The sequence below is a fragment of the Mesoplodon densirostris genome, chromosome 12 (genome assembly GCF_025265405.1).
Source record: "Mesoplodon densirostris isolate mMesDen1 chromosome 12, mMesDen1 primary haplotype, whole genome shotgun sequence".
Taxonomy (NCBI): Eukaryota; Metazoa; Chordata; class Mammalia; order Artiodactyla; family Ziphiidae; genus Mesoplodon; species Mesoplodon densirostris.
This window is the reverse complement of record NC_082672.1, coordinates 7,633,151-7,661,086: the sequence shown is the minus strand read 5'-3', so window position 1 is coordinate 7,661,086 and position 27,936 is coordinate 7,633,151. Positions and strand designations below refer to the sequence as shown.

General features: G+C 44.9%; 1 protein-coding gene across 3 annotated transcripts in view; it reads right to left on the bottom strand.

The window, feature by feature from the left end:
- The window catches only part of AGPAT4 (1-acylglycerol-3-phosphate O-acyltransferase 4), a 120,343-nt gene that overhangs the window by 73,825 nt on the left and 18,582 nt on the right, over positions 1 to 27,936 (bottom strand). For all 3 annotated transcript variants that reach the window (XR_009534028.1, XM_060115433.1, XM_060115432.1), the window contains exon 2: positions 8,802 to 9,065. Coding sequence is in view for 2 of the 3 variants with exons in the window: in XM_060115433.1 (XP_059971416.1) it covers positions 8,802 to 8,979 (178 nt within the window). In the remaining variant the exon portion in view is untranslated. The remainder of the gene's footprint in view (positions 1 to 8,801; positions 9,066 to 27,936) is intronic.

The following is a 27,936-nucleotide window of genomic DNA, read 5'->3' as shown; positions in this document are numbered from 1 at the left end:
ATGGGAATTCTTTTGGCTATTAGTATTCCCTTTGCTTTGGAGCTTATTTCTATGAAGGCTATTTCCCCCTTGCTTCTAACTGTGCTATTTAAATTCTATCTCTGGTATGCTGACACCAAACCCATAGGCTAAGGCAGTGGTCTTCAAATGATTTTGACTGTTTAAATTTTTTAAAAATATGCACATTAGCATATGCAAATTTTATACACAATAAATTTTTGTTTTATATAATTTATAAAATATATACAATTTAAAAATCTTATCTATATATATGATACAAAAAAAATAAATTGGAAGCTCTAAGGTTTTCTTTTTATATCCTAATGGCTTGTCTTGTTTTCCTCCTAGGGAATACCCAGCCCACTTTGAAGATCACACCCAGCTGTCTCATGAAGTTACAAGACACCAAAGTCAAACTTATAACCTAATTTGAAAGCTGTAACCTAAGTCACAAGTGCAATTTAATGCCTGCAAAAACAAATGGGCACCTTGGCTGAGAATTAATTTATTTATAAACCACATCAACAGTGAAGACACCTTGCTCTAAGGTAAGCATCTGCTCACACAACTCAGTATCACACTTGTATTCCTAAATCTGCTGTTTCTTTAATACGCCTTAATACATCTATTTGAAATTGAGTGATTAAGCTCTCTATTTAAAATACAAGGTCACTTTTTCTTTGGAAGAATCACATGTATATCCTGTACTATGAGTAAAACATATATATTTAGGGCTTCCCTGGTGGCGCAGTGGTTGAGAGTCCGCCTGCCGATGCAGGGGACACGGGTTCATGCCCCAGTCTGGGAAGATCCCACATGCCGCGGAGCAGCTGGGCCCGTGAGCCATGGCCACTGAGCCTGCGCTTCCGGAGCCTGTGCTCCGCAACAGGAGAGGCCACAGCAGTGAGAGGCCCGTGTACTGAAAAAAAAAACAAACCAAAACAAAACAAAAAAACAAAAAACATATATATTTACATGTATACACACACATATATTTAAGATACAGAAATGGATTGTTACTCAAAATAAACAAGGCATGCTATAGCAGCCATATTACTCGTTTTTAAAACTTAAAAATTGGGCCTCCCTGGTGGCGCAGTGGTTGAGAGTCCGCCTGCCGATGCAGGGGATACGGGTTCGTGCCCCGGTCTGGGAGGATCCCACATGCCGCGGAGCGGCTGGGCCCGTGAGCCATGGCCGCTGGGCCTGCGCATCCGGAGCCTGTGCTCCGCAACGGGAGAGGCCACAACAGTGAGAGGCCCGCATACCGCAAAAAGAAAAAAAAAAAAGAAAGAAAAAAAAAACTTAAAAATTATTCCAGCATCCTCACCTATCACTCTCCTTTCACTGAATCAGTTGCATAAAATGAGGCCATTTGTATATTTACCATGCTTCCAATCGCCAGGCATTATCAACTACACAGCTGTGATATTTATTGATGAATTGAGTTAATAACACACTGATGTAACCATCAGCTCTCAATGCCAATATTCTTCCCCCTATATAAACAAAAGGGTGTTGACACAAAAGGCTAATTTTGTAACAAGCTTTGCGTGGAGAAGGTCAGCAAAGTAAACACCCAATTCTAAACAAAATCGTTCCACTAAGAACTGAGCCGGAGTGTAACACTGATCTGGAAGAAAAGACGCTGGATCTGAAGGGAGCTGGGGAGTCGGCTTGCGGGATCCTTCAGAATGAAAGATCCAGGTGTGCGCAGGCCAACGGAGCAGACCGCCTGGGCCAGATGACTTCATGCCTGTTACTTCTTTACGCAAAGCAAGGAGAGGAAGAAAAGATTTGTGACCCCTTTATGGCCGGAGAGGTTGTTACTAAGACAGACCTGAGCATTGCATTATGGGCAGGCAATTCCCTTACCTCATTCATTCACCTCGGAGAGCTTCTTCCAGGTTCAAAGGACAGTTTCATTCAAGTTTTCCTAGGCGGACTGCTTTGGTGATTAGCCAAAGCAGTTCTGGACTTAGAGAGAGAGTACGCAGAGAGAGAAAAATAAATGCCAGTTGAAAATACACGGAACCCAGGATGAAAGAAACCTACAAGCCTTCGTCTCCATTCATCAGAAGATCTGCCCCACGGGCCAGCCTGGACACACACGTGCTGGTCACTGGCTGGGCCAGTAGGACTGCTGCTTCCAGATGAGGCTTCTACACTTGGCCACCTTCCTCCACGTCCAGTGTCACCAGCCCCACTTCACTCATTGGAGATCCCTGACTTTAAGAAGCAGGAAAGAGGGATTCTCTGGCTTGGTCCATAAATAAAAAGCAAGGTCTTCAGTGTGTATAATCTCTCATTCCCTGTACTGCCAGCGAAACAATGGGGGGAAGGGGGCAGAAGCCAGGCGAGGGGGGAGGAGGGAGAAGGGAGAAATAAATAAACAGAGCATCCCTCGTGTCGGTGCCGTACAATGGCCTTCACTCTCCACTTCACAGGCACAGTGGGAGAAAACAGACTTAGAACACAGAGTGCACTGGTTTTCTGGAGCTGCTGTAACAAAGTACCCCAAACTGGGGGCTTATGAAGGGAACTACGTCTCAGGGTTCTGGAGGCCAGAACCCGAGACCACGGTGTGGGCAGGGCTGCTTGCCTCTGAGGCTGCAAGAGAATCCGCTCTGGCCACCCCCCTGGTTTCTGGTCTCAGTGTCTTCATATCGCCTTCCTCTGTGTCCACGTTCCTCCCTTTTACAAAGATACAGTCACCATGGATCGGGGCCACCCGATTTATATATATATAAATTTATTTGTTTTGGGCTGCGTTGGGTCTTCACTGCTGTGCACGGGTTTTTCTCTAGTTGTGGTGAGCGGGGGCTACTCTTCGTTGTGGTGCGTGGGCTTCTTATTGCCGTGGCTTCTCTTGTTGGGGATCACGGGCTCTAGGCACGCGGGCTTCAGAAGTGGTGGTGCACAGGCTCAGTAGTTGTGGCTCACGGGCCCTAGAGCGCAGGCTCAGTTGTTGTTGCACACGGGCTTAGTTGCTCCGCGACATGTGGGATCTTCCAGGACCAGGGCTCGAACCCGTGTCTCCTGCATTGGCAGGTGGATTCTTAACCACTGCGCCACCAGGGAAGTCCCAGGGTTTCTGCTTTGGTCAATTGACAGCCAGTTACCTGCACTCCCTCTGGGAGGTGATCCCCACCTGGTACTGATAAGGGTGAATCTGCAGACCTTCAGAGAGAACACCCAGGTCCTGGGTTGCGACTCCCCAACAAAGGTACCAGGAGGTCCACACTTCAGTGGGATCAAAGACAGCGATGGGAAGGGTCAGGACCAGGGGCCTGGGGACAATCTACCAGGGGCCTGGGGACAATCTACCAAAGACCTTTTCTGACATCTTGGGGGTGATAACTATTGTGACAAGTGAAGGAGTCAAACCTGCTCATAACAGAAAAGAGTGAAAAGTCAGCTTGGACTAAAATAAGAAAAAGCAGCCGTGCCATTAATCAAGCTGGGAAGACATGGATCAGCCGGCCGCCAAGTGAACAGCTCGTATTATTTCTCCCAAGGTCACGATGGAAAATGCCACAGCGACCCCCTCCTTGATGGATCACTTTCTTACCAAAGACACCCTGGACTGGCCTTGTATTTTCCTGGCACAGGGGGACACGCAGCTGTGGCCCTCACCTCATGACACACACAGCGATGTGTCTAATCCCCACTTCTCCTGGTCCTGCTCAGAAACAGAAACCTCAGGAACACCAATCCCTCCTCCCTTGTCTTAGACACCCCCTTCCCCCTTTCCCCCAAACCCCGGCCAGGATCCATAGCTATGTGGATCCTCTGGGTAAAAGGGGAGGATTGCTTCCCCAGGGCCTGCTCCCAGGGGAGCCACGTGCCTCTGAGAAATCCCCCACCAAATGGATCAATAACACCTTCCATCTGCAAAGCAGCACACGGAGGAAGTCCAGGAACAGATCCCGGGGGGCTCCTGGGGGTGTTCGCTCATCTGGAGTTCCCTCCACCCTCCCCGGCGAGGGGCCTCCTTCCATCTCCACTTCCACTTCAGCTGCTCCAATGCTGTCCCCCTCTTCAGGGGGACTGACCGGGCACCAACTCTGGGCGGGGAGGCACTGAGGGCACCTGATGCCCCCCTCACCTCTCCCGCTCTCCGTCTCCCATCCAGGGCTCCCAGCCCCCCACCTACTGCCTCCCAACAGCTGCGGTCTCCCCTGCCACACCAGCACCAGCTAATCTCAAAGAAAGGAAACCAATACGTGCCGAGAATCGGGAACTCATACCAGGACCTTTCAAAAACAATTCTCACCCTGCTTCAGGAGGGGCTGCGGTAGGAGAAGCGTTCTTCAATTTCGAGTGAGACAAAAGAAAGAAATGCACAAAAACAGCCAAATTCACACTATGGGAGATGGCCTTGTATTCAAGCAGACCTGGCCAAATGGCCCCAGGGACCAGCCTGTAGCCCAGGAGAATCAGGTTCATGGTGTGGTCGCAGTTGCAGGGAGCAGGGGGGTGCCCCAAGGACAAGAGGGACGAGGAAGCATCTTCAGTGAAGTCCGGTTCACACTGGGGCTCCGGAGAGGGCGTCTGTCAGTCACGCTACTGAGCGCGCCCTTGGGTCACAACTCGGAAGGGACTTCTACATCCTGGGGTCCGTTACTGTCACAGCAGGAAAACTGACGTCTGTTTCAAGGGAGGACCCATGGGCGGTATTATAGGTGGTGAAACAGAGCTTGCTTCTCCATTCATGCTGAACCACTACCTACTACAGATAAAGTAGCCAATAACCTTCAAGTCAGGGCGGGGGGCGGGGGGACACGGAAGAGAGAGGTGCTGAAAAGAGAAGTAAATATCTCCCAAGGGCAGAACCAAAAAGAACTGAAGTCTTTATTAGAAAAATATTGGAATCTTGGTCAATTCCACTCCCTCTCCTTTATTCAAATGTAGTTCATTTTTTAAAGTTACCCAACCAGGTTAACTGCCATCATGAGAAGATACCCTTGCCTGTCTCCCACCTCCCGTCCCTTCCCCCAACCCCCCGCAATGCTCCTTCCCTCCATAGACACAAATTCCAGTTTTCATCCTAAATCTGATGTGCTTTAAACAGCTCACAAGGCACTTCTGTACACAGCATCTCATCCTGTTTTTTCAACCGGTCATGGTGACCCGTCCCGCTACTCTATGCTGAACTCAGAGGGTTTGCGTGGCTCGCCCAAGGGGACAGCCTGTAAACAGGAGGGCAGGATGTCCTACGTTGCGTCTCAGCACTCCAGATTCTGACCCCTCCTCGCCACCACACGGCCTTGCCCATTAGAGGCACCTAGTGGACCTGTGGATTGGACGGCCATAGAATCCATGAGCATCACGGTCCAGAAAAAGTAAGTGGCAGGCTTAATGCACGGAGCTGGTTAGCAACAGCACGGAATTTGGAAGCAAGGCACCAGGGCTGGTGGGTGGATTGGCAGTGGTGTCTTCATGCAGTTCTGGGTCACCAGTCCTCCACGGAACAGTAAGGTCAGTTATAGTCCTCCCCACCCCCCTCCCCTTTAAAAAAAACTCTGCCATTAATAGATTCTCCAAATTCTTCTCTGCTTTTTAAAACCCACAGTGTCAGAGGGGAAGGAAAACAAGGCAGCTGGTCTTGGTCACCTTTCCCAAGAGATTAAAGGACACATCCTGCGCGAGGGAAGGGTAATACAATTCTACTCGGCTTCTCGTAACTTTCTTCCTTCTCCTCACCTTGCAAAAGCTCGCTCCATCCCCCCTTCCTCATTCAGCATGTTAAGCCAGCCTGTCTTAGCCTCCTGGGCCCACAAAGCTAGGCGAAAAGGAAATAAAACAACCCTCCCAAAGTCAGCCACCTAGATCAAATAAACTTTCAAACTGTTATTCCTGATGGCGCTCCTGGCCACCAGACTAAGATTCTCTGCTGTGTGTGTCATGCTGGAAACCGTCTCTATTTGTCATTTACATCAGAGTGGCCTTTTACACACCAGGGCTGGTGACTACTTTGGACTCACCTGGTGCAACAGCAAGCTCTTAACATTTTTTTAAAAAGGGTGACGGCACGGCTCTATTAGTAAAAAGTGAGCAGGTGATGGAGGGGATCCAAGTCTCTAGGAAACCATTTTTTTCTTAAAAATCAGCTGCAAATGATGAATGCTACTGATTTTCTAAGCTTTAGAGTGATTCATTAAACCCCATGAAGAGTTTTTATCTTAACTCAGAGGGAAGAGGAAGAGAGTGAAAGCAAACAGAAGGGGTCTGACCATCTCTTATTCCAAGCTGTTCGATAGCCCACGCACTGCAGCCTCTGATGATCAACAGCTCAGTTGATCACTGTCTCTTACATGTCTTTGGTTGTTGCTGTGAAATACTCAGGGTATACGGAAATCTATTAACTACAGAGGACAAGTTCCGAGAGAGAGAGGAGAACAGCTTTGTATCTAACACATGATGGGATACTAGAAATGCAGAAGCCGGGGAAGGCATGGAGGAGTTTTCCTCACTACAGTGAGTGCCACAGCCAAACCCAGGATGCACTGCCTTCCCCTTCTCCTCCAGAGAGAAGCCCTCCCTTCCCTCTTCAGGTCGCTTCTGCTTCTGCTCAGCCCAAGCCCCTGGAAGCTTTCGTCCGGGGCAGTAGGTACACAGCACTGTGGGACGTCCCGAGATAGGATGTGCCTGGGTGGATGTGCTTCTGAATCTTTTGTGAAATTTGACTGCCTGCCCTCCATTTCACCCTGGGTGGGGAAATGCCAGTGGCTTGGATGGTTATGTTTCATTTGGAATCATTCTAAATAATTTAATTAATTTGTCATGTTGAAAAATCCACCTTGCTTTCTGAATCTGTTCCCCATCTTCATTTCCACCAGAGGCACATAGGCTACGGTGCCCTTAGAAGAATATTGACTTGGCCTTGCTGTAACCTTGGTATGTCTTCACCATCTACCAAAAGCAAAATAGAGTACTCTTAGGAACTCTCGTCCCAAATCCTGTCTCTTATTTCTTGACTCCAAATGAGAAAGTCAGTGCTTAACCACCTGTTTGAGATTTAACTAGGGGTTATGACAGTGCAAATACACATGATTTTAAATTGCAAACTGACAGATTTGGGAATCTCCATTGGTGTGTACAAATCATACAAGTGCAGGTTTTGATGAAAAGTGCAATCAGCATTGCTTTGTTAAATTTAAGTTTTCTTTAAATAGACACTTAAGTGTACAAAGACACTTAAAATTATACAGTAAATCTCAGGCTATTATCTCCTTCTCTTGATTATACAAACTCTTTTCTCCTCAAACAGCTACAACCCAGGCTCTGGCCATCTCCTACTGCTTCTGCCCTGCGCTGAAAGATTGTTTCCTTTTCTATACCATGGAAGATGTCTAAATACTAGAAACAATGCTATGGTAAAATGTATGACAAGGAAATTTGCATTACTCACGACTGTGTTGAACGAGCGGCTGCACCCAATAGGCCATAGATACATGGATTAAAGATACATTTTGTAACTGTGACTTTATGATCTTATGAACAGTCTCAAGACATTTATGTAAAAACACTACAGTCCAAGACATAGTAGGTCTAGCACACAAACCACATCAGAAATGGTATCAGACATATCTGCCAGTTCTGAGCTGGTGACAGAAATTATGAATAAGCATGTTTTTATCATTTGTTCCTCACAAGATCGTACTTTGAAGTTTCAAAGACAACTCATTGAATCAGTAGTAATCCATTTGGATAACTGTATACAGCTTATATTATTTTAATTCAAATTTAAATCTGACTGCTTCATTTTAAGAGTTTCAAAAAGATATCTATAATTTTGGACTCTTGGCATAATCTAAGGTAGCTGAGGTTTTTAAATTGCTTAATTTGAAAGAGCTCATTCTTAAAAATATATTCACACTCCTATATGTAATTGGTAATGATGTACACTGCATTCTGTGCTGTTGAGAATAGGTACAGATTTCTGGTCAACACCAAACTCATCTCTAGACATCCCAATACTCAGATTCATCTCGTATCATTTTCATTTTTGAAATTCAGGCCAGTTGAATTAGTCATGTTTAAAATAGTCTAGTATAATCACACACACACAGACACACACACACAAATGAATGTATATAAAACTGGAGAAATCTGAAAAAGTTTGGCAGATTGTGTCAATGTCAGTTTTCTTATTGGGGTATAACACTGTAGTCATGCAAGAGGTCACCACTGGGGAAAACTGGCTGAAAGGTATATGGGATCTCTCTATATTATTTCTTACAATTGCATGTGCATCAATTATCTCAAAACTTTAAAGAAAAGAAGCAAGGAAGACAACAATATATTACATCACCATTTAGTTTTTAAAAATATGTATATGTCTTAGGTATCTATACATATACAGACTTACCTGCATACATGTACAAACATAAGAGCCATACATACCTATGTCTTTGTATGTGTGTATATGTCTTTCTATATATGTGTGTATATATATGCTACTTCTGTAAGGATACCTAAGAAATCACTAATGCTGGTTGCTTCCGAGGAGGAAAACTACAGAAACAGAATGCTTATTTGCTTTTCACAGGATACCCCCCTGTGCCTGTTGAATTTTGTGCTATTGGCATTACTCATTCAAAAAATAATTCTTTAAGAGTGAGGACAAAATAGACATTTCAAACCTAAAACAAACAGAAACAAACCAAAGAATCTCAGCATACACTAAAAGCCTTAGTGAACCCATGTAAGAAGTCCTAATTGTGACACACACACACACACACAAACACACACTGGCAGTGAAGATGCAAATAGAGAAACAGGAGAAAGTCTCTTACGGCTGGAGATGCAGTAGGACAGCCGGCAGTTGATCTTCCGGAAGAGCTGCTTGTTAATTGGCCAGAGGAGGAGAGTGAAGAGCTGAATGGTGTTGATGATGAGCCCCGAGGCGATAAACACGTAACAAAAGATGAGATGGCACAGGAACTGAGACTTCAGCAATGCGATGAGGTCCATGCTGGGTGGGCGCTCCTCCACCAAACCACAAACGCCCGCCGTAGAACACGTCCAGAGGGGAGGACGGCCGGGACTCAGGAATACGCCTGAAACACACACCGATGTCAAACGTGAGAAAAAATATTATCTGCTCTTATAGGCCGGGGAAAAAAACTCTTAGAAGAAAAATAGGGGCTTCCCTGGTGGCACAGTGGTTGAGAATCTGTCTGCCAATGCAGGGGACACGGGTCTAAGCCCTGGTCTGGGAGGATCCCATATGCCGCGGAGCAACTGGGCCTGTGAGCCACAATTACTGAGCCTGCACGTCTGGAGCCTGTGCTCCGCAACAAGAGAGGCTGCGATAGTGAGAGGCCCATGCACCGCCATGAAGTGTGGCCCCCGCTTGCCACAACTAGAGAAAGCCCTCACACAGAAATGAAGACCCAACACAGCCATAAATAAATAAATTAAAAATTAAAAAAAGAAAAAAGAAAAAAGAAAAATATACTCTCGAGATTAAACACATTCAACAAGGAATTCCCTGGTGGTCCAGTGGTTAGGACTCCAAGCTTTCACTGCAAGGGGCACGGGTTTGATCCCTGGTCAGGGAACTAAGGTCCCCGCAAGCCGAGTGGCCAAAAATTAAAAAAATTTAAACACGTTGTACATTCGATGATTTCTTTTTATTTCAAAAACTTTTTTTTTTTTTTGGCAAAGCCACGCAGCTTGTGGGATCTTAACTCCCCGACCAGGGACTGAAGCCAGGCCCTCAGTGCGGAGTCCTAACCACTGGACCGCCAGGGAATTCCAGCAAGCATTTATAATAGCGCTTCCTTAGGGTCAGGCACAGTTTCAGTCCTTTAAAAAGAACAGTTCCTTTAACCGCCCTAATGCCTGCCAGGTGGGCGCTGTTATTACACAGGAGGGAATCGGCCCACAGAGGTTAGGCAACTTGGTCAGGGTTCCACAGGCCTCACCGCTACAGAGAGGCTGGGGGCCAGAGTCCGCATCTCCGGACCTTCCCTCCTGCCTGCCTACTGCCCCCAGCGACCCCTCCACACCTCCCTCCACTCGTCATCTCCAGGTCTCAGGCCAAACGGCACTTCTTCTGGCAAGACCTCCCCGAATGCATGCCTGACCGGGGGGTGGCTGGGGGCCGCCCCTGGGGTGGTGTTTGGAGGGGGGCGCCCAGGCTACACCCTCTGCCGTTACTGTGTTACTGGTTCGCCTGTTCGCCTTCCTACACTGGACTGTCACTCCTCCGGGGCACACAACTATCCTGAAGATCATCCCTGTCTCCCCAAGCCTTGAAGCAGTCACTGGCACAGAGTTGGAACTTAATTAAAAATACATATATGGGACTTCCCTGGTGGCGCAATGGTTAAGAATCTGCCTGCCAATGCAGAGGACACGGGTTCGAGCCCTGGTCCGGGAGGATCCCACATGCCGCGGAGCAACTAAGCCCGTGCGCCACAACTACTGAGCCTGTGCTCTAGAGCCCACAAACCACAACTACTGAAGCCTGTGCACTTAGAGCCCGTACTCCACAGCAAGAGAAGCCACCGCAATGAGAAGCTCGCGCACTGCAACGAAGAGTAGCCCCGCTTGCCGCAACTAGAGAAAGCCCACCAGCAGCAATGAAGACCCAATGCAGCCAAAAACTAAATAAATGAATGAATAAAAATTTAAAAATATATATATATATATTTGTGGAATGATTTAATGAAGGGAAACAAGGGATGAACTTTGAGATATCAGTAAACACAAATAACCAACTATGAAGGCAAGAGGAACACCCCACCACACTCCTGACACACACACACATACGCGCGCGCGTGCGCACACACACACATGAACGCTTAAGAGTTCTAAAATTGAACAGAAACTCAAAACATGCACAGCAGCCAGACTCATGGCCCTGTCATCAGTCTCCCACCCCAGAATGGAATAATGAAATAACTGTCCAGTTTGGCAAATTAAGCCTTTGAGGAACAGCCTGAAGGCAGGAGGTTCAAATACTCTGCTGAAGAAAAAATAAGTCTGAGAGCATGATGCATAGCAGGCTAGCTTCTCCCAGAAGCAGAACGTCATTGCAAACGACCTCAGGAACAGCTCCAACGGCAGGACGAACTTTCTAACAGTAATACTGAAGAGATCTGAGACGTCATTACAATCTTTATGGATAATACTCTCCCCCCAAAAATCTGTACGACAGTATCACATATATGATCTCATTTTAAGCCTCAGATGAATCCCATGAGTATTATTATTATCCCATTTTTCGGAGTAAGAAACTGAGATGCCCTACAGGTTGGGCAATTTGCCTGAGGTTGCCACCATCAGTAACTGACCTTAAGATTCACCCTGGGCCTCCCTGGTGGCGCAAGTGGTTGAGAGTCCGCCTGCCGATGCAGGGGATACGGGTTCGTGCCCCGGTCTGGGAGGATCCCATCTGCCGCGGAGCGGCTGGGCCCGTGAGCCATGGCCGCTGAGCCTGCGCGTCCGGAGCCTGCGCGTCCGGAGCCTGTGCTCCGCGACGGGGGAGGCCACAACAGTGAGAGGCCCGCATACCGCAAAAAAAAAAAAAAAAGAATCCACCTACCAATGCAGGGGACACGGGTTCGAGTCCTGGTCGGGGAAGATCCCACATGTCGCGGAGCAACTAAGCCCGTGCGCCACAACTACTGAAGCCTGCACACCACAACTACTGAAGGCCACTCGCCTACAGCCCGTGCTTCACAACAGGAGAAGCCATGGCAGTGAGAAGCCCGCGCACCGCAACAAAGAGCAGCCCCCGCTTGCCACACCTAGAGAAAGCCCGCGCACAGCAACAAAGACCCAACGCAGCCATAATTAATTAATTAATCATTTAAAAAGTGCTTAAAGGGATTCAGTGTGACATCCGAGCTCTTTCTCCTCCAGCTCTCTGGGCGACTTTACCCCTGGGGTGTGAGGTGGGGCTTCTCCTGGGCTCAGAACTCCCCTCCATAGAGCAGCCCAGAAAGGAGCCCAGGGCAAAACCAGTGCAGCCTTCAGTGAGGTTCAAAGTCCCAAACCAGGCGCAGAGCTGGGGACACGGGACTTGCTTCTGGGCCTCCTAGGCTGGTTTTGAGGACAGTCTTGGGCATGAGGACAGTCACAGGGTGCATTCCTGTAAAACATGACCCTTGCTTAGACTAACTGGAGGGCACGCTGTGATTCCTATGTGTTTCTGAGAGGAGGGAAATAGAAAGGACCTTTGGCCTGATTTCTCTGAAGTCAGCTCAGCTCAGCTGAGACCTGCCACCTGTCTCCCCAGAAGCCCTGCTCTCTGGCACAAAGCCAGGACGCTGCAGGGGCCGAAGCAGCCCTTCTGCACTCTTTTTCCGAAAGCACTGCCCTGGGACACCTCCAAGTTGTCCGACTCTTTACTTAGTTTCCACACACCCAGTCTCTCTCGAAGGCACAGACATTAAGCTGGCAGCTCACCTCAATGCACTTGGCTTTCAAGAGCTACGTGAATACAAGTGACGCACGTCGGTGACGATGCGGCAGCAGCTATAGTTTGAGGTGGAACATTCACATGCTGTATTCATTTGTCCCTGGATTAGCCTCTAAAAGCTTACAGACAAGCTGGGCCAGAAGAAGTGTGATTCTTCAGTAGGTTTCTGGGACCTCGTGTTTGGAAAGTATTTAACAAATCCTTTGCTTTGCTGATTTAACACTAAGCAATGGAAGTCAGCTGGTACTGGAGACGCAGGGGATTGAATGCTGCCTTCCTCGGTTTCCTGTCAGAAGTAGGGCACGGTGAAGAAAAAGGAAGCTTTGCTTTTTTCCTTGTATAAGGCCAGGGACCAGCATGCCCTTTAGTAAAACCCTCGCTGGTACTGCATGAACCAGGGGTCTAACACGATGTTGGTGACCTTTAGGAGTCACGAGCGGGTCACAGACAGGCGGGCCTGGGCTGGCTTTGTTGTGCCCCAGATCCTCTTCCCGGACTGGTGTGGGCTTGGAGTTCAACTGTCTGGGTTTGAAGCTCCGTTATACCTCTTACTGGTCGTGTAGCCTCAGGTAAATTAACTTTTCTGAATCTCGGATTCTTTATCTACAAAAAGGGCTAATAGATTGCGATCAAAATTCCAAGGAGGCTGCTTTTTGCAAAACTTTAGTTGATTCTCAAATTTATATTCAAAAACCACAAAAACCACAAGAATAGCAAAGGAAATGCATGATGAAGAATAAGGTAAGAAGTGCTGTGAGTTTATTAAACCATTTAACTGATTATTAAAAGAGAGACAAGGCTAAATTTTTTAGGGGGGCTGCCTAGTGGGTGAATATGTGTTGCATGCCTTAAGTTTATTCCAGATAGAAGTTTGGGGGGACCATCCTACCCTTCTTGACTAAAGGCGAGCTTTCTCTCTAATGTGGTGATTTGCCAATTCGGTACCATACTGAGGAAAGATGGTGTAAAGATCTGACCAGTGATAAAAACAGGTAGAGAGAAAACATTTTAAAATTCTTGCTTTTTCCTCTAATTTTTGGTGGAAGGATTACAGGTGGTTTCTTTTTTCTTCCCCGTGTTTTATTGTTCTTTTCTATAATAAGAATGAGATTCTCTCCCTTCCTGGGCAGAGCTGGATGGACGCGTTTCCCAGCAGCCCTGCCAGTGGTTAGATGTGGTCAGAGGATGGAGCACACGGGATGATGCAGGTGGTCCCTGCAGGCTGCCTGCAAACTTGATGAGGAAGGACCACGGGGTGGGCTCACCCTGTCAGGTGAGCGGAAAGGTGGAAATCCAGCCCATCCGCAACAGACCAGAGAAATTCTGGAACGTGAAGGCAACCTGAGACCACCTTGAATCCAAGCACAGCTGATGGTGAGGGTGATACAGGCCAGATGCTAGAGGGTAAGGGACATTGCAGGGACATTCAAATCTGGCAGCTCTGGCTAGAAATCCAGGCTCGGCCACTGCCTAGCTCCATCCGTTACTGAATTTCCACAGCCCCCAGCTTCCTCCTCTGCGAAACCAGAACAAGACCGCCAACACAGGTTGCTGCAAGGCTCACGTATAATAAAGCATGTGAAACACTTAACAGGATGCCTGGAACACAGGGAGCTCACAATAATGGGAGAATTTTTTCTCTCAGTTCAAGAAAAGAAAGAAGCAAAGAAGGAGCAGCTAAGATGTATTACTTTGGCATCCCTGGGGAAGCCAGTGAGATATAAATCAGTTTCCCTTCTCACTCCCTGTCTACTGATAGATCCTGATGTTTTCTTCAATTTACCTTGAAGCGTGTGTCAACATTTCCTCCCCCACTTGTCTTCATTCTAACCTGTCCTTCACTGCTAGTGACTCTGAAATGGGAAGTGATGCGTTCACCAAAACTCACCTGGATGGTACCCTTTTAACTAGGTAATAACCTTGGCAAAGCATGGAGATGACAAAGGGACTTCGGAATAAGGGAAAGTGCCAGCCAGCAGGATGCTTTCATTACCCTTGTATTTCCCACGTGGATTTCTACCCTGAAACTGGGCAGATGCAGAGAAGCTGGCGTGCACACACCGGTGGAGTTCTGCTCCCTGGGACTCTTGCAGGGTGCGGGGTGGGAACGCAGATGGCATCCCATGCCACCCGGCCGCCGGCCGCGGAAACATAAACAAGTACAAGCAGCTCAGAATCTCCCCATGAGAGAATTCAAGGTGCATCCTTCTCTAAAGATGCAGCTTCAACATAAAGCATCAAATTAGAGAACAAACGGGGGGACCTGAGTTAAGACTTCGGTCTTCTGGCCTAGTCAATATTCTGCAGCTATTAAATAAGCATGAACTTCAGACACACTCAGGAAGAGACTGAACCTGAAACGGGATGAACGCTTTCACTAGCTTGTTTTTTGGTGGTGGTGGGGTTTGTTTGTTTGTTTGTTTGTTTTTTGTACATTGACATGACAGAATTAAACCAGGTCAGGGTTTTAGAAGAAGCCAAAGCTTCCTTCCAAAGAAATCACTCCAAGTGAAATTGCTAAGATAATGCCCATGATCAATTTAGTACCATCACTGAAATCTATACGACCCATTATTTAGGCTCTTTTAATCCCAAACACCAGAATAGTGTTCACAAAACAGAAAAGATATCTAACAAATGTTAATTGAAACAATGCTACCTTTTATATTGCAAACTAGAACTGATAATACGCCATTTTAAAAGAGCTGGGGTAAAACGGACTCATTCTCACAATGAGAACAACCACACAATCTTTTTAGAAAGCAACGTGGCATACACAGAAAGACCTCAACATCTTCACACCACTTGATTTCGTAGGCCAACCTCTGACCATGTCTCTCAAGGATAAAACTAGCTTTTAGAAAATTCTCTCTGCACCAAGATATTCAACCAGTATTATTTATAAGCACCCAAAATTAGAAACCACTTACCTTTCTGACATGAGGAAACAATCAAGTGAACTATGGGAAACCCACACAATCGAATGAAGAAAGTATCACTATAATAGGCTTGTAGTAAGATGGAAACATTTTCATTATGATATTGGGAGATAAAGGTCACCGAATTATATATAGAGAGAATAATCACAACTCTAAAAAACACTACCAGTAGTTATCTTTGTGTGTGTGCACGCACAACTCAAGTAGGGCTGGCTGGTGGACTTCGTTTCTGGACCAATACTTTGGGTCTATAAGGCAGAGAATGCCCAGGCACAAAGGTGCCTTGCAGGAAAGGGATGTGGATGTGGTCCCAGGTGAAAGAGTGGCAGGGCTGTTCTGGTGGTCCAACTTTCAGATCTCGAATTCTACTTTAGGTTAAATAAATTTAGCAAAAATCTTCAAGAGGGCAGCAACGAACTTGTGGCAGCCTGAGGCAGCCACTTAGCACTTCCTCCTGAGAAACATGGATAAATTTAGTTTTGGATTCCCGGGAGTTACACTGGCCCAAGGCCCAAAACAAAACACGAGGGAAAGTGTTCTAGACTGAATTTAACTGTCTCTGGGATCATCTCTTACTAAAATATTCCTCAATTAAAAAATTATCATTGTCTAATGGGTTGGCAGAAGCCTCTATAAAATTAGCTTATTTTAAAATTTGATGGAACAGTCCTTTGTGTAATAACCCTGTACCATATATGAAGTCCATTAAAACAAAAACTCCAAAGAAGTCATAAATCATACTCAACTATTTCATTACATCCGATAATAAGTAACCCTCACTCAGTCTCTCTCCAAAATCTAATTTTAGGATAATAAAAATGTAACTCTATAAAAAACTGAGGTTTCTAAGTTTATGTTTAACAGTTGCTTCTGAGCAGCTTATAAGAGAAAAAGAAATTGTAAAGAGTTTTAAATCTAATCCAAGGAAACCAGGATCAGGTAAACCCAGATGGATAACCTAGGTAACTTTTTCTGTCATAAGAAAAAACAAAGATAAAGGAAATTAAATGAGGTATTCTCTAAGGCCTTTTGTAGCTCTGACAGCTACAAGACTAAAATATCTAGAGTTAAACATCAGGTCTTCTGAATGGTACCCAGTGCAGCAGAATAAGTCCACTGAATGTTTTATATGCACATTGTCTCATTAACTGTCACAAAAACCTAAGGAAGGTATTGTTATCCCCATTTTACAGATGAGGAAACTGAGGTTTAGTGAGACCAGGGAACATGCAAGAGTCAAATAGAGAGTAAACTAAGCTCAGGTTAGGCTGCTTTTAAGACAGGAAGCCCAAGGCAGCTAGACTCCACAGGAACGTGGCCTTATTTCATGAACTTGGTTCCATATTTCACCTCATGGTTCCCTGTCTGACTGTTGGGGTGATCGTGAGTTTTTGAGCCACTGCCCCACCAGTCAATCCTACAGAGACCCAGTCATGCCCTCCTTCCAGGTAGAAGGTCTGCCATCCCCAAACCCCAATCTGGCTCTCCCACGGTCCCTGGGATCGGAGGGCTCTGACCTCACAGAGCTGGTGCAGTTGGAGCGAGCTGGTGCCTAGCTGCATTTCCAACAACCAAGAGTGTGTGAACTACTTTATAAGATACTCAGTGGAAAATATATTTTTAAATTATGTTCGATCTCTGGAAGTTTCCAAAAAATTTTATGAAGTCCTGATAAAACTCGAATATCATGAAATCATGAAACCCAAAACTGAAATGAAATAAGGAAAATTAATCTTCCAAGTGGGGAAGCAGACACATTTCTGCTTTAAATGAGTCTATTCCAATTAATCTTGAAACCTTTTCAAAAAGACTGATGGAGGTTGCATGGAGATTGTTATGATCGTCACACCATTATTGCTGCCACATGGCACGGCCATCAACTCAGTCACATACCTGTGAAGGCTGACAATATACGGAGGCTGAGGAAGAGGAAGGGGCCGCTCTCGCCTACCCTCCCATCCAAGCAGGGAGACGGCCTGCGACCAGCTCAGGGCCTCCAGGAGCAGGCGTGAGGTACAATGCATCACCAGCTGGCACCCGCAACAAAAACGAGAGCTTTATTCAGTGTAGAATCCACCTCCTACTCCAGTTCTACCGTCACCAAGGCAACACGGTCAGGACAGCGGTCTCATCACACTGCCCACCTCTCTCCTTCCCACGTGGGCCGTGACAAAGCCGCCTGGCCAAGGCACACCGCCTGAGGGGAACCTCGGCAGGTGGCCGCTGATGTCAAGCCCATCTACCTACTGTGTGACCCTGGGCAAGGAACTTGTCTTCTCTGAGCCTCAGTTTCTGCATTTGTTTAATGGAGGCAATAATCCGGTCCCCAGGGATGTTGTGCTGATGAGATGCAGCAGCCAGCTCAGGCCTCAGGAAGGCACTCCTGGGTACCAGGGTCCACCGGGGCTCTCAGACTGCCTGTGACATGCCTCTCCTTCAGCTGCTTCTCCCACGTGCCCCTGCCCCAAAACCAGCTACCATCTTTTTTTTACTAAACTTTCTGCCTGTGGCTCTCATGATCCATTTCTTTTGTTTGTTTCCATAAGATTTTCCTCATTGGAACATATTTTTTCGGACATCCACACAATCCAGAATGCCTCTGAGCCCAAAGTGACTTGTAAGACTGCCCCAAAGTCCAGTCACAAGTTTTAATGAAGGGATTATGTCTCCATTCCCAACCTAAAGGAAGACAGTTCACAGTCATCTGTTCTGAGGCCCTCTTTATAATGATGGGTAATACCTGTTAGTTCCCATAGAAACTATATTAAAGAAATGAGGTGAAGAAAACTGTATGGAGGTGCCTCAAAACACTAAAAATAGAGTTGCCATATGATCCTGCAATCCCACTCCTGGGCATATATTCGGAGAAAACTATAATTTGAAAATATACATGCACCCCTATGTTCATAGCAGCGCTATTTACAATAGCCAAGACATGGAAACTACCTAAATGTCCATCAGCAGATGAATGAACAAAGAACTTGTGGTATATATATACAATGGAATACTCTTCAGCCATAAAAAGGAATGAAATAATGCCATTTGCAGCAACATGGATGGACCTAGAGATGATCACACTAAGCAAAGTCAGTCAGAAAGAGAAAGGCAAATACCACATGATATCACTTATATGTGAAATCTAAAATATGACACAAATAAACTTATCTATGAAACAGAAACAGACTCACAGACATAGAGAACAGACTTGTGGTTGCCAAGGGGGAGAGGGGTGGGAGAGGGATGGACTGGGAGTTTGGGATTAGCAGATGCCAACTATTATATATAGAATGGATAAACAACAAGGTCCTACTGTATAGCATAGGGAACTCTATTCAATATCCTGTGATAAACCATAATGGAAAAGAATGTATGTACATGTATAACTGGATCACTTTGCTGCCATACAGCAGAAATTAACACTTCATTGTAGATCAACTATACTTCAACAAAATAAATTTTAAAAAAAAGAAAAGAGCTGAACATGATACCATAAATATGAACCTTGTTCTGACTTCATGGAGGAGAAATAAAAACTGGTATTGGTATTGACAAGACCCAGACCCTCAGCACTTTGGTGCCCTGTGAATATACCAGTATTTCCCTGACCTCACGGAGCCTTACAATAAGGAGCTGGGGACACAATTCTCACCAGATGTTATATGTAAAGGATGAGCAGATAAAAGCTGTGTCTGCATCACCAAGGGCGCAGATTGGAGTGGGCAGACTTCTGAGTGGTGTGAAGCCGGGGCCAGTTACCAGTGCAGACAGACATGTGCTTGGGTCCCCAGCACATCATGGCACCTAATTTTTTTTCATAAAGGCTGTTCTTTAATATTTCAAAATAAACCAAAAACCAATAATAATAAAAAGCCTTTAAAATTAAGACTTATGGCAAAATTCAAAACATTGTTGGAAATTTCCTTAAACGTATTTTATAATTCAATATTTTCATTTTCAGTACCCATTGGGGGAAGGGGTACAACCCTCACCTTTTCAGTATTGAGGAGCCCTAACCTTTAAGCAGGCTCCCCTATGGACAAACAACCGCACGTGGTCTGGGAATGGCCAAGCCAGGACACGGTGGGGATACCACCAAACAGAGGCAGCCAAGCACGTCCTCCGGCCCCGTTTTCCAGTAAAGCTGAGAAGGTTGCCCAAACCTCTCCACTCCTTCTGGCCTAGCCCACCTAGCCTGTCTGGGTCGCCAGCTCCATCAGGAGTGATGACTCTCACCATTATGCAGAGGACGACACACTGCCTGCGGCCACGTGAGCAGGGCACGTAACCAGCAGAGGTCGCCGGCCTTGGACAAATGGCCAAACTGCTAGCTCTTGGGGGCGCTCCAAGCATCAGAGACAGGCCATCCCAGAAAGCCAAGCAGATGTGAAGTGACAGTAACCAAAGCTTGAAGCGCATGTCACAAAGCCATGTGGACATGGGGAGCTCTACATAGCAGCTAACTGGTGCAAATACAACTCAGGAGGCATTATGACTGGGAACTGATTTTGCACCGGGATGTGTCAACTGGACTACAGCCCTCCTTGGGAACCCAGAGATCGTGACTCTGCTAGTGGTTGAAGAAATAAATGCAGAAGCGGAGGCACCAGTATTGAGTCGGGGGCTGGGTTTGACTACTGATCATCTATCTGTGTGTCCGTATCACCTTGGTTACTTGGCCTCTAGAAATCTCAGCTTCCTCATCTGTCAGTGGGAGGCTCTGCCAGATACACCGACCCCACAAGGGTGGTGGGAGAGGTCAGTGAGGTAAGAAAAGAATGTGCAAAGGCTCTGCTGGGCGGACGCTTAGGCACCTGTAACCACTCTCAATTCTATGGCTCAGAAAATGGAAAATTGGGCCACTTGTCCAGATGTCCTCAACTAGAATGCTTCTGATTCATGGAAACTAACATGGCCTTAGTACCCCAGGGTACTTACCAGGGAGTAGGGTTTGGGGGAAGCACCCTGCTGGCTCTGTCATGATCAAGAGTTCACTGTAGGTGGGGTGGGTCCCTGAGGGTCTGCTCAGAGGAGCTAATTTGGGTGGGACAGCAAGTGATCTTTTTTTTTTTAATTTATTATTTTTGGCTGCGTTGGGTCTTTGTTGCTGCGCATGGGCTTTCTGTAGTTGTGGCGAGTGGGGGCTACTCTTCACTGTGGTGCGCGGGCTTCTCATTGCGGTGGCTTCTCTTGTTGCGGAGCGCGGACTTCAGTAGTTGTGGCTCGCAGGCTCTAGAGCACAAGCTCAGTAGTTGTGGCACACGGGCTCAGTAGTTGTGGATTGCAGGCTCTAGAGCGCAGGCTCAGTAGTTGTGGTGCACGGGCTTAGTTGTTGCGCGGCATGTGGGATCTTCCCAGACCAGGGCTCGAACCCATGTCCCCTGCATTGGCAGGCGGATTCTTAACCACTGCGCTACCAGGGAAGCTCCAGCAAGTGATCTTTCTTTTCCTTCTGCATCACAGACACCAGTAACCAGGCTCTTTTCTCTCTGGTGGGTCCCTCTCCATTGTCCTCACTGCTCGTTAAGTGCCCTTGACCCTTGAGTTCTTGGAGACCCTGCTGTTGCCCATCCTCATGTTCTGGTAAGGAGGGTAGGGGACAGTGGGAGATCGATAAGACTAGATTTCAAATCGTTCATTCCTTTGATTTTCATAAAGGGATGTCAATGAACTCAGGCAATTTCCCCGACTTGATTCATGCATAATGGACCTGAAGAGAGACTTATTAGAAAACAAATGCACTTAAATGCTTTCCTGACATGAATCATTTATTGAAGACAGAATTGCTGGCTGTGAGAGCCCAAAATAAGTTGACTTACAGTTTCCTTGTTTCTAGATAGATCTGAAATACGATCACAGAATATTGACGTACTCAGCTATGAACGATGCTTTTGGGGTCATTATGGACTGTCTATTCCTCGAAAAGTTTCATTAAGAACAGCAGTGATAAAACACAAAACAGGGCCTTCTCTCTCTCTCCTTTTCTTTTTCTAATTTCCTGAGTCACAAAGCTCAGGAATACAGGATGCTTGGTGAAAGCAGTGATGTTCCTTCCAATTTCTGTTAAGTAGAATCTGGAACAGGTATTCTGGGATTCATGCAAACATTCATTAATCCACTGACAACTTTATTCATTCATTAGGTCATCTGTCCACCAAGCTACCCATTCATCCATTAAGTCAAAAATTCACTGATTCATATTTATTGTTACAGCTCTATTTATACCATTGCATTAGAATCCTGAAAGTAAGCACAGGGGATTCTTACAGAGCCCCTCTCTGTGTTTTATGTGGGTGAGTATCATGCCCAATAAACTAAAGTATTTATTGAGTAGTTATTTCCAGGCCCGGGATGAACCGCCAAACCTTTCCACTTCTTACAGAATAAATAGATGCTCAATACATGTTGATTCAATCCAAATTTCTAGACAACCTAATTTAGTCTCCATACCAATAACCCTGAATTGTCAAAAACAATGTACAAAGGGATAACATGAACAGAGAAAGTCCTAGGTTTCTTTCCCATTATAATAAGGACAGAGCAGATGACCCAACAATTTACTCTCCCTACAGAAGCCATGCAGATAAACCCACACGATTTCTTTCTAAACCGTTATATCCTGTAACCAAGCAGAGAATCCTCTTCTACCTCATGAAATTGCATGAGGCAATATATCAAACTGACATGAAAATAACTAAAATGAAAGCAAATTACCTACTTAAACCCCAGTAGGGGAGTTCAGATGTTGGTTGGGGAACAGAGTTGACTTTTCTTTAAACAAAGAATCTTCTATTAAAATAAAATCTGGTAAAAGTAAAGGAAATTACTCTCATAGAGTAAGTCACTTAGTGAACCAAAGTCATGAATTCTTTTAAAGGTAACTTCCCCCATTATAACAGTAATTCACATTCATTATAAAAATGTTGTAGTCTAAACTGTAGAAATTTTACCACCTATACGGCCACTGACACTTTGGTTTATTTTATTACAGTCTTCAGTGAAGACACTGGCTTTTTTTTTTTTTCTTTGCTAGATAAAACCATTGCAGGGACTTCCCTGGTGGTGCAGTGGTTAAGAATCCGCCCGCCAAACACGGGTTTGAGCCCTGGTCCAGGAAGATCCCACATGCTACGGAGCAACTAAGCCCGTGAACCACAACTACTGGAGCCCGTGTGCCTAGTGCCCATGCTCTTCAACAAGAGAAGCCACCACAATGAGAAGCCCGGGCACCGCAATGAAGAGTAGCCCCGCTTGCTGCAACTAGAGAAAGCCGTGTGCAGCAATGAAGACCCAACACAGCCAAAAATAAATAAATAAATAAATAACCATTGCAGAGGCTTTTTGTTTTCGAATATAGTTGCGATCTTCTGTTAACTCAATTTTACATGACCTTTTCTTAACCTTTAGTGAGATCATTTTCAGTGTCCTTATCCCAATATAAATACTCTAGTAGTTACACTGGACATATCATAATTGTTATCTTATTGCCTCATCACTGTATTATTTAGGCTTCTTTTGTCTTTTTAATAACAAGTAACGCAGGGAACTTCCCTGGTGGCTCAGTAGTTCAGAATCCGCCTGCCAATGCAGGGGACATGGGTTTGATCCCTGGTCTGGGAAGATCCCGCATGTCATAGAGCAACTAAGCGCATGCACCACAACTACGGAGGCTGCACTCTAGAGCCCGTGAGTCACAACTACTGAGCCCGCAGGCCACAACTACTGATCCCGCAAGCCTAGAGCCCGTGCTCTGCCACAAGAGAAGCCACCGCAATGAGAAGCCCGCGCACAGCAATGAAGAGTAGCCCCCACTCGCCACAACTAGAGAAAGCCCGCGCACAGAAACAAAGACCCAACACAGCCAAACATAAATAAATAAATACATTTATTTTTTAAAAAAAATAATAAGTAATGCAACAATTAACAATTCAGGGTATAAAGCCCTTTTTTACCCCCTTAATTTCGGGTAATATCTTTAGAATAAATTCCCACATGCAGGATTTCTGGGTTCAAGGAACAAACACTTTAAGGCATCTAGTGAATTTTGCCAACTTGATTTCCAAAAAGTTTATAGCTATTTATGTTCTTACCAGCAATTTACAAAAATACACATTCCACCACGTTTGTCGGAGATAAGAATTCTCATCTAAAAGCAACAAAAACCCGATTAACGCTTCATACATTAAAAGTTGTGTCTCTGTTTTAATCTGCATTTTGGAGGTTATAAGTGAAGTGGATTTTTTTCAACATTTATTAAACTACTGCTTTCTGTCACGACTTGTCTATTGTATCTCCTGCCCGCTTATCTCTTGTATACTGATTTGCACAAGCTCTTCATATATTAAATAGAATAACATCTTAACTATTCCATTTAGAGTGACCAATTTTTCCAGTATTTTTAGCTCATTAAAGCCTTAAATTATTATGGAGTAAAAGCTGTGATTTCTCTCAGAAAGTTTAGGCTTAGAAAGTCCTTCCTTCTACCCTTAATTCTTGTCCTGCAGAAAACTGATACACATTCACTTATTTCATCTCCTTTTTCCATGATTCATTTTATATATTTTTAACTCTTAGATCCGACATTTATGTTTTGGCTATGGTGCTCCACGAGAATCTAAATGGGTTTATTTCCAAATATTTAACGAGCTGTATCCAAGGCGTTTATCGGAAGATCTTTCCCTCCTCCATTAATTCATACTATAATCATACATTAAATACCAATAAACAGAGAAGAAATGAACTGTAGGGATCAATACACTAACCACTCATGTAACAGATGAAGAACTGGTACCTACAGAGTCAGCGAGCAGCTCCATCCCTCCGACGGGAGGGACAAAGCTCTGAGCATTCTTTCTTCCCCTTGTCCCTTGTGTTCCCCGCCCACCTGACATTTACTCTCTTGGAGTAAAATATTACTGTGCATTACAGCCTTCCCCAATCACTGGTTAAAGATCCTCAGGAAATCAGGAAGCTGTACCTTAGAACTACATTCCAGCCAACATAATCTCAGATGGGAATGAGGGAAACCAAGGTGGACACAGAAGCCACTTGCTGGGCCTTATTTTTCCCATTCAAAGACCAGGATTCTCTGATGTTGTACCAATCTACCTATGGGAGGGTTTCTGCAGGAGAAAAAAGAAAAGCAGACAGGAAAAATACCTCATGTTTTTAAAAGGGATTCCTTACCAATGTGTGATTAGGGAATGGAAGCCATAGCAAGGCAGGGAGTTTTAGGCTATCTCCTTCAACGGTGCATCTCAAGAACCCAGAACAAGAATCACACAGGGGGCTTCCCCAGTGGCGCAGTGGTTGAGAATCTGCCTGCTAATGCAGGGGACACGGGTTCGAGCCCTGGTCTGGGAAGATCCCACATGCCACGGAGCAACTAGGCCCGTGAGCCACAACTACTGAGCCTGCGCGTCTGAAGCCTGTGCTCCGCAACAAGAAAGGCCGCCACAGTGAAGAGGCCCACGCACCGCAATGAATAGTGGCCCCCGCTTGCTGCAACTACAGAAAGCCCTTGCACAGAAACAAAGACCCAACACAGCCAAAAATAAAAATAAATGAATAAATAAAAGATTACTATTAATAAAAAAACAAACAAACAAAAAGAATTCCGCAGGAATAGAGAGGCCACCAAAGCCTCACGAGGCCCCTGGACCACTTTCTGCTAAGGGACCAACAGCCTAGAACACAAAGGGGAGGCCCGGGACACAGGGAAAACGAAGGGAGGCCCAGGGCACGGGGAAAATGAAGGGAGTTGTGAGCAGCAGCCAATGTCTGAGGTCTGGAAACAGGGACGAGAGAATCCTTTCCAAGCCAGACATTTGCTTAATTGGTATTTTTCGTAATAGTATATAAAAGCTACAATGTGAATTCCCAAACTTTGAGGAGTGCCTAACTCCTAATGGATTCTTTGTGTGTTGACTAAACCAGACTTTAATTTTGCCTCTGCTTTTAGGTTATGAGCTCCTCCAGTGTCAGAGAACAAATATATCATAAACGAACTAGAAATAATTATGAACAATTACAAATGAATAAGTAAAAAATAATTATAAGATATTAACAGGAAGCCCCAGCATTTACTTCTTCTAAAAATTTCTCTGAGAAAATAATTAAATTGGAACAGAAAGTCTTGGGAGGGCCAGGAAGAACAATGGGGAAATATATTTAGTGACAAAAAGAGGTTTACAATATACAAAGTCAACAAAAACATGCACCATATGAGCCAAATCTTAAAGTCAAAAAAAAAAAACAAAACAACCCAGTGCATCTCTATGCTTAGGAAGTGGTTGGTTAGTAGGTCAAACTTTTTTTTTTTAATATCAAAAATATTTAGGGCCTCCCTGGTGGCGCAAGTGGTTGAGAGTCCGCCTGCCGATGCAGGGGATACGGGTTCGTGCCCCGGTCTGGGAGGATCCCATATGCCGCGGAGCGGCTGGGCCCGTGAGCCATGGCCGCTGAGCCTGCGCGTCCGGAGCCTGTGCTCCGCAACGGGAGAGGCCACAACAGTGAGAGGCCCGCATACCGCAAAAAAAAGAAAAAAAATTTAAAATACACAAAACATTTTACCACATTGATATCTAGTTACGTTTACTTCATTTTTTTAGGAAATAAACTATATAGATATTGAAGCCACTTCTGCTATTTGAGCTTGAAATTAGTGTGTTTCCTTCAATGTTTTTGTTCTTTTACTGTATATGTATTCACAAACAACATATACATTTTATGTTGTAAAGATGTGTGTAAATAATATTTGAATCCTTTTGGGATTTCCTTTCTACATTCAACACTAAATTTTTGATATTTTATGCATCTAGTTTAGTCATTTTAATTTTGGAAGAGTATTCTTTTGTATGGCTACACCAAAAATTAATCTATTACCATACTGATGGACATTTAGAGTATTTCCACTTTTTTCCTCTATTATAGATAGTGCACTAATGAGCACTGGAATTGTTGCATCATTCTGACGTGACATCCTCCAGCTTCACTAGATATTAACAAATTTCTTTTCAAAATTTAACACACTCGAAGATGTTTTGGGTTAGAGCAGCGATCCCCAACCCTTTTGGCACCAGGGACTGGTTTTTTGGAAGACAATTTTTCCATGGATTGGGGGTGGGTGGGAGATAGTTTCGGGATAATTCAAGCACATTACATTTATTGTAATTTCTATTATTATATTGTATAACAGAAATATTGTATTTATTGTATTGTAATATATGATGAAATAATTATACAACTCACTATAATGGTGACAAGAGATGGAGCTCAGGTGGTAATGTGAGTGATGGGGAGTGGCTGTAAATACAGATGAAGCTTCGCTTGCCCACCACTTGCCTCCTGCTGTGCGGCCCGGTTCCTAACAGGCCATGACCAATACTGGTCCGTGGCCCGGGGGTTGGGGGCCCCTGGGTTAGAGAAATAATGGGAAATAATATTTTTCTTCTTTATGCTTCCCTGTATATTCTAATTATTCAACCAAGAGTATTTACCACTCTGGTAATATATTTAAGTTAAAAAAAAAAAAGCTCAAATTTTTACACTACATTTTTCAGATTACTTATGTATGTTAACATATATTGCTTGATATTGCTCTCTGATTTATTAGTGTACCCATGTTACAGATAAGGAAATGGAGGCTTAGGGAAGTTCTATGACTTGTTTAGTTTGGTCACTAAACTGGTCCCGTACCTTCTCTGAGTCTCAGTCTCCTCTTTATTATTTCCATCAGCCTACCTCACAGAACTATTGAGGGTGAAAAATAAGACAATTGACTTGAAATACCAAAAAATTTTTAAGTGACTTATAAATATATAATCCACTGGTTATCTTTTTTCACGATTATGTTCTTTACATCTCTGTCCCTGCTCTGTACACAGTGAGAAACAACTAAGTATTGAGGAACATGGGAAAAAGTACATTCTTACAAAACCTCGGGTACCATTTCAACTGTTCCTTCCCAAGGAAAGAAGTATTCGTTAGCCAATGGTTTACTGCCGGGAGATTTACTCCTTAGTCCTTGATCTAAGCTTCACTCTACCGGTAATTTAATTCTTAGAGATGAGTAAATACAGACTCAAATGACAGAACAAAAAAAATGGATTCAGTACTAAAAGCAAGTGCTTTTTGGTTTCAGATAATGCTCTTCACAAGACTTCCTTCCTGGTTTCTAAGAAAGCAAATCCTGGCAGAGTGGAGAGCTCTGGAAATACAACGCCTGGACTCAAAAAAGCTAGTGCCCGAAAACTGTTAAGAAAAAGCACAAACTGCTGCACACACGCAGCAAACCATTTGTACTGTTCCAAGGGCGGTACAGAGCCAGCTAACCTGCACAGCACTTCCAGTCCAAGAATACTCTAGGTTGAAAGGGACATAGCCTTGGTTCCCTGATAAAACCCAATAAAATCGCCACTATTTGAGTTGAACCAACAACCCTTCTGACAGTCACTTCTTCATTCCTTTCCTGTGGTATCTCACAGATCAAATTCTCCTGCATTAATTCTATAACAACATTTTGATATAGGTCTGAATACCAAAGGGTATTGGATTTGAAAA